Source organism: Drosophila willistoni (assembly GCF_018902025.1).
Source record: "Drosophila willistoni isolate 14030-0811.24 chromosome 2L unlocalized genomic scaffold, UCI_dwil_1.1 Seg196, whole genome shotgun sequence".
NCBI classification, from domain to species: Eukaryota; Metazoa; Arthropoda; class Insecta; order Diptera; family Drosophilidae; genus Drosophila; species Drosophila willistoni.
In genome coordinates this window covers 208,495-216,032 of record NW_025814048.1, presented here as the reverse complement: position 1 = coordinate 216,032, position 7,538 = coordinate 208,495, and the positions used below count along the sequence as shown (strand labels likewise).

Genomic DNA, 7,538 nt, shown 5'->3' with positions numbered 1-7,538 from the left:
GTTGTATTTATGATTTTAAAAAAACAAAACTAAAAAAATACTCAAAAAGGAACAAAAGAAGAGAAACGAAATGGAAAGCGAGTCTTTACCACACTGAAACAAAATGCAAAACAATTTGACTGAAAAGTGTCGGGGAAATAATAATAATAATTATGATATTATTATTACCATTAAAATGATGAAAATTTAATGCAAACTGCAACAAAAGATATGTAAACAATTCTAGTGTAAAATGTATGTGTGTGTATGTTTTTGCTAAATGTGGTAAACTAAAATTTAATAAAACAAAACAAGTAAATTTATTACAACACAAAAATAAAAAAAAAAACTAAAAAATCTTAAGTAAAATAAATTTTTGGATAATAAAGCCATTTAGACAAAATTTTTGAGACGAAAAAAGACATTTAAGAAGAGAAACGAAAACAAAATAAGAGTACGAAAAAAAAAACAAAAACAAAGAAACAGAAATGAACAACAAATTACTTTAAAAAACTTTTATTTAAGCAAAATGAACAGTAAAAGAAGAGTTCAAGAAGATTATTACAATAACTGTAATGTGAGTGTTTTTTAGTTTAAAAACTATATATACATATATATTTCCAAAATAATGTCAAAAAATAAATGATACAATTAGTTTAAATATAGAATATTCAGTGTCTTTTTTTATTGGAACTTAAAAGGGATTTTCAGGTTTCTTTTAAAGAATTAAACACTCTGTTTAAAATTGGAAAAAAAAAACGAATAAACTTAAGGAAATTAACCAAATTTTAAAGGTTAATATGAAGTTGGTTTTTATTAATTTTTGTTTATGTTTTTGATATTACTTTCGAAAAGGTCATTGGTAAACGGAGTTAACGCTGTTCTGTAAGGTATCCTGTGTTGTAATCAACTTTATTTTTCTTTAAATAAATTATTTATTTTTGGAGTATTTTAATGATATTTAGGTTGTATCACACCTTTAAAATAACATTTGAAACATTCTGTTTAGAATATCCAAATATATCATCTTTTTTTTCGATTTCATGTTATATTATGGTTATTAAATCTATACCATACTTACAACGGTTAAACGGAATTTATGCTGACAACTAAAATTTTGAAGATTTTTAGTCATTCTCAAAACTTATAGAATCAGGACTGCATGATTGTGTTTAACATAAACTCAACTATTTTAAATCCATTTGTTGATTAAAAAATTAAATATTATCATATTTGCTTAAGAGGGGACTAATCTAATATATATAAAATATTATAACAAAATCGAAGCCGAATTCCAAACATGATAAAAATATAAATCTAAAAGTAGTCGATATTGATTAAAAGCAGGAGTCATATGCAAGAGGCGACGAGACTAGAGGCTTTTTCTCCCGACTTAGGACCAGAAAATAAGCTTATTCATCACTATTTTAATCGGGAAGAGGATTTAAAATAGATTCGTATATAGTCAGAAATTTTATTAAATGCTGTAAAATCATCCTTATATATTATTAGGTATTAGAAGGCTATCCTAATATTAGAAGGCTATCTTAATATTTGTAATTATACTATTTAAATTATTACTATTTAAATGAAAGCAATAGCAAATCCCACAAGATATATCGAACAATTCTGGAGCTTCCTTTAACGATATTGTAACCTGTTGTCTTGACAAGAACCATCGACTCATGCGTGAAGGCTTGGAAAAACATCTATTCCGTTGTGCCCGCTTTATCAAAATGACGAAGAAAAGAATAGTAAATTGTCCTTTTGACATAACTTTTCGCATGACTGCTGGATCATATTAGAGAATGCGAAAATAAAGTTTATGGTGAAAGTACCTGTACCTCATAAAACGGCAGAATGTGCGGAAAAAAATGTAATTGATCGTTCCATAAAGGGACAATTACGCTGTGCAGAAATCTCTGCAACAGCAAGGGACGGAACTTAAGAAGAATTATAGTTCAAATCTCTCAACTAGCGTTGGATGATGGTAAACCTCGCGATGGATTACTCCATAGAAATCGTATACAAATACATAACACATACCTCTACAATTTTGCACAATTAACAAGATTAAACAACTAGTTCATCATAAGTGTATTTAATAATAGGTGTTTTTCTACAAACTATGTGTCCTCCAAGCCATTTAGACTGGATTTGCTATTTAACGTGCATCAAAGACCACAACTGCAAGAAAGTATTAAAGTTTTAGATTCGACAGTTTGAGAGTCATTGGAGCGCCTCTTTCCAACAATGAGTACTTACGACGCTTGGTGCGCTTCTTGTACATGATGCGGTAGCCACATTCACGGCAACGTATGGGATCACGTGCTCTCATCTCATTTTCGTGATGGCATTCTAAATATAAAACAAAACAAGAATTTCAATCACAAAGAGGACATAAGAAAGGGCGCCAAACTTACCTCCGCAAATATAAGTCATGGCGGTTTTCACACTGTCTTTGGTGCTGGGCTCCGACATATTTAAACGGGTTTATTCACAAAAATTGTTTTGTTTTAAACGTTTTGTAATAAAAATGTGCAAATTTAATTAAGTTTTCTTGTTGTGTGGTCTTGTTATATTGCGGCGAATAGGCAAGATTTTAGGGCGCATGGCCAATTTTGAACGGCTCCGGCGAATTCTGCACTGAGAGAAAAATATTTAATATTTACAGGTATGTGTGTCATATATTTATATTTACATTATTATTATATTTCATTATTTATATACATACAAAATGAGTAAAAACTAAATTAGAACTAATCTACTTACAAATATTATTAAACCTTATTAAAACTTATCTACTTACAAATATTATTAAACTATAAAGTGAGGCGAATTCCCGCTAATAGGGGGTGTTTGTGTTTGTTTCTCACTCGCTATAGAGCCAACAGCTGTTTAAAAAGTGGCGGACGAGATCATGGTTGCTTTTTTGGGTGAAATGTCTTAAATATATGAAACCAAACAATTTATAAGAACTCTTAGATAAAGAACATTTTCTTAAACATCAGTAATGGTTAGATCTAAGAAAAATCAAATGCACCCTCGCAATGTGCTGCGCTCACCACCTGACTACACAAAATTGGCCATTAAATACAAAGACTTTCGAAACGTTTGCTCATTGGTAAGTGTTGCAAATGAATAACTATTCATTTACCTCCATACTTAACCAATGTTTCTTCTTCTAGGAATTGACGGGCAAGGTTACAGTAAACTTTCGCCAGGAACGCACATTACGTGAACTAACCAAAGTCCTTCTAAAAGAATATTTTCAATTGGATGTGGATTTTGCTCCTGGAAGTTTAGTGCCCACATTGGCTTTACGTTTAAATTATATTTTATGGTTGGAGGATTTGCTAGGGGCACGAAAAGTAAACTCCAAAGTGCGGGGCATTGATATAGGATGTGGTTCATCTTGTATATATTCCCTGCTGGCAGCCAAAAAGAATAAATGGGAAATGTTGGCTCTGGAATCGAAGCCCCAGAACATCGAATATGCTCGAGAAAATGTTAAACGCAATCAATTGGACGGCCTAATCCAAGTCTACGCCCAACCGGATAAGACAGATATATTTAAAACTTATTTCGATACGGCCATCGATGAGCAAGATTATTGCTTTTGCCTATGTAATCCTCCGTTTTTTGACTCGAACTCGGCTAATCCTATGGGTGGAGCCTCACGTAATCCTGAGAGACGTCCGGCTCCAAATAATGCAAGAACGGGCAGCGCTGAAGAGCTAAGTTGTGCAGGTGGCGAAGTGCAGTTTGTTCAGTGCATCATAGAAGAAAGTGAAATCTATAAAGAACGCATATCGTAAGCTCCATCATCTTTCTTAACCGTTCATTGAGTTTAATCTTTTTACAACTGTTCTTTGCAGTATATTCACGAGCATGCTGGGAGTCAAAGCCAATGTACCCAAAATATTGGTCATATTGAAAGAGCGAGGCATTGAGCATGTGGCCACCACAGAATTTCATCAAGGACATACCACGCGCTGGGCAATAGCCTGGAGCTATCAACAGTTTGCTTAATTTCAACGTTCACCGTTTTTTCTCTATGCCTCTAAATGCAAATTTGCATGTTCGTGGTCACTTTTTTTGGGCTCAAAACGGAAATTATCGTATTCATTTTTTATCATCTGCACAACATAAACACGCACAGCACGTGGACCTGGGCATGGGTTAGCGGGTTGAAGGCGTGGTCATCGCCGCCCTTTCTTCGTCACGTTTTACTCCTACACACCTTAAGGTTTTACAAGTTCAGGTCTTTCTGTTATTTTTAATTAATACCTCGATATACTCTTTTTAAAGGATTTTAGATGTTTTTAATTATTGTGTTAAATAATTTTTTTGAATTCATTTTGCTAATAGGTAAGTAATTGTATTACATATAATTACACCTTCATTTCGAAATGAAATCGAAATTAAAGTTTTAAAGAGCATGTCTTAAATATATCCTTTAGTAGAGTTGTATTGTAATTTACAATACAATTTGTATCAACATAAATGTGGTAATGTGTATTTTAATAATTTTTATAAAGAGAAAAGTCAAGTCCGAGAAAAAAGTAAAGTCTTGGGTTAATAACAAAGGATTATTGAGGTCAATATCAAACCAAATTAAGATTTAATTTCCTAATGATCTCCGCTTGATTGAATTGAATATGGAATACCGAATTTAGATATTATATGTCTTATTAACTATTTTCTAAGGCAGAAAAAGTAGAAATTTATAAACAAAAAATAAAGAAAAAAAATATTAAAATATGGTAGTAAACAATTTAAGTGTTTAAAAAGAATGTTTTTTTCCCTCTAAATTATATAAAGAGCAATTTCAGTCATTTTTAGAGAACTAATGTGTATGTCCCCTGCAGATTTTATGCCTTTGGGATTTTTTTCTTTTTTGATCATATAGTCGAGCCTTAAATTTCCTTATGCGCCTGTAAGTGTATATGGAACTTGGCATTATCCGTACACTTTTCGTGTTTTATTTCTTGTGTTGTCTTTTTGGGTTTGCGTTTGGTTTTGCCTTTATGGCATTTCCACACGTTAAGGTGTAAGAAACAAAGTAATTAAAATGCAAGAATTGTGGCTTTTAAGTTCACAAAACAAATGATTTCAAAGGGCTGTCGTCATATACTACTCTAAGGGATATTCGTTCAGCAGGTGTGGCCACAAAAATGTTGTGGATTCTTTTTTTTTCTGTCTTACGTTCTGATTTTTCATGCTATTACCATAATTTGGGAAGCACATACACATGCTCGTTTATCCTGTTTCTGTTTGTTTATTCGTAAAATTTTTTTTTTCGCCTGGCTCGTAAGTGTTAAAAACTAGACACGGTCGGGGTCACGTAGTGTACTTATTGTTTATTCCGAACGACCATGAGAATGAGAATGAAAAACCGTCAAATTGAATTGGTTTGCTTTCATCGTTGCCGTCATGATATTTGTAAGCGAGTTAATTTCAATTGGGATTTTACCGTTACACTCGACTTGACCTGGGTTTGTTTGTTTGGTTGCCTTTTTTATGGTCAAATCGTAAAATAAATTTAGAACAGCGCAGAAAAATTATGTTTGTAATACATTTTTAATAGCATTCAACCAACTAGGCAGGCAAGGCGAGGAAAATTGTTTTGTAGCCAGGTGTTTGCTTTAAGTAATTGGTTACAAATTGGGACGTTGGACTTGAGTTTTTTTTCTTTTGGCTATTCATAATTAACTAGTCTGAAAAAACCCAAGCTTAAAAGGAATCTAACAATACATAGACTTGATGTAGGGCACTTGGAATGATTGGATGCAGGATTTTAGTAGATATTTTTAAACCCACTTTAGGTTAATCCAATTATAAACAAAATAAACATTAATATGAACTGTAAAATGTACCTTTAATCATTGTCATTACTGTAAGTAACTGTTAAAAAACGTTTTTTGGTGACAGCCCTTATATATATATATATACTATAGAGGAAATTTGACGTATAGTCTTGGCTGGTCATGAAGCAACTGGATATCGGCACGCTGTAGATTTCCGTCACTAGCTCGTTGACAAGGGGTTGTAGTTCTGCCGAAACCCAGTTACCACAATTATTTATTTCTTCGTCGACCTGCCTGCTTTTCTCATTGTTCTATTATTAAAATTGAGCGTGCATGTGACAAGAGAGAGAATAAAAAAATCAAAGATAGAAAAGAAAGATAGAATTTCATACGCTGATAATGCAAGATGCATTTCTATGCTCGCAACAACTGGTGGTTCTGTGATTGAAATTGCCCACCCTTCCTATGATCATCGGCCGCTTGAATCTTTAACTTTAGATGATCAGAAAATATCTCTTGGCTTGTTTTTGGTTTTTTTCTTGTTTTTAACGTTTAAGTTACATGGTTTATTTTAAAGAACAGAGCAGGTGCTAGAGGTGAAGAACATTTTTTCCGTAAATAAATAAATATTGTGTGCATATAACTTACAGCTTCATTATCCAACGTCGAAAGCGCTTTCTCCGTACTGCGGTATTCTAACTAGTACCGACTATGCATACCCTGTAACATAATTTTCTCTTGAGCCTATTAATGTAAGTGATATCTCTTCAATTTAACTCACAATATAAGTGATTTTATTCTTCTTTTTTTTCTTTGTATGAACGTTTTCTTTGCTGACTTAGTTAAGCTGCCTGTTGCTGATTACCTTTACAATTACATATTTCAGATTTAATAATTTTATTTTAGAGTATTTAACCCATCGACAAAAAAAAAAACTAACTAATTTTAGGTTTTCTATACTTAATCCTACCTTAACTAAAAAAATAGACATCCTACGTATACATTCGGGCGAAGCTTAGTTTTTTCATTTTCTCTTGTTTATGTAAAATAGAATTTGATACTTATAGATTTCGCTCGATCAGCTGTCAGATATCTTTGTATGTAGGTATGCATCTTTTGGGGTCAATATTCGATTAGCGCTTTCGGGAATGTGCAAATGATACGGTGGCCGTCAGTGCAAGTATGTATGTTGCTTTCGTTATGCTTATGTGGCTTGGGTATTGCCTTGACAAAAAAATGGTTTCCCTGTCTTGGGGACTTGGCACAAATAACTATATTTATTACTTTTAAGCACTCCGAAACCAAAAATAATTGCAATTTAACAAAAGATGTAAATCTTTTGGATCAGTAATGATTTGAATTATATAATTTTGTTGAATTTATAAATTTAAATTTTTCGGTATTTTTCATTTTTACTTTTATTTATCACTTGACCACTTGACTTGACACATCTCACTTTGACCATGTACAAATTTGTAATCAATCCTCCAACGGGTTGCTACAACAACTTCGAAGCCTATAAAATCAGACGCTTGGTGTACCCACCACGCCGCCATCCTGGATTCCCTAAAACGGTACTATAGACACTGCTGCCTTTCTCTCTTTCTCCCATTAGAAAGCATTCCCTTAGCAACAGGAGAATATTTATTGCTTTATTTGCATAGATAAAAACAATTTTCTAATTCTTGGCTGTCTCTCTGCACCCAGAGAGGCTGCCTAAGAGAGGCTGCATGCCCTGAACCCAAGATA

At 32.8% G+C, this 7,538-nt stretch overlaps 2 protein-coding genes across 2 annotated transcripts; one reads left to right on the top strand and one right to left on the bottom strand.

Annotated features, from left to right (window-relative positions):
- Positions 1-2,061: 2,061 nt before the first annotated feature.
- LOC6639759 (DNA-directed RNA polymerases I, II, and III subunit RPABC4) lies at positions 2,062-2,615 on the bottom strand. Its single transcript, XM_002062878.4, has 3 exons — positions 2,403-2,615; positions 2,245-2,337; positions 2,062-2,166 (listed from the first exon to the last, which is right to left on the bottom strand). The coding sequence occupies exons 1-3, from the start codon at positions 2,458-2,460 to the stop codon at positions 2,144-2,146; spliced, it is 174 nt and encodes a 57-aa protein (XP_002062914.1). The 5' UTR covers positions 2,461-2,615; the 3' UTR covers positions 2,062-2,143.
- Positions 2,616-2,865: 250 nt separating this feature from the next.
- Positions 2,866-4,485, top strand: LOC6639760 (U6 small nuclear RNA (adenine-(43)-N(6))-methyltransferase). The gene is made up of 3 exons (XM_002062879.4): positions 2,866-3,103; positions 3,168-3,793; positions 3,858-4,485. The coding sequence occupies exons 1-3, from the start codon at positions 2,993-2,995 to the stop codon at positions 4,009-4,011; spliced, it is 891 nt and encodes a 296-aa protein (XP_002062915.1). The 5' UTR covers positions 2,866-2,992; the 3' UTR covers positions 4,012-4,485.
- Positions 4,486-7,538: the final 3,053 nt, after the last annotated feature.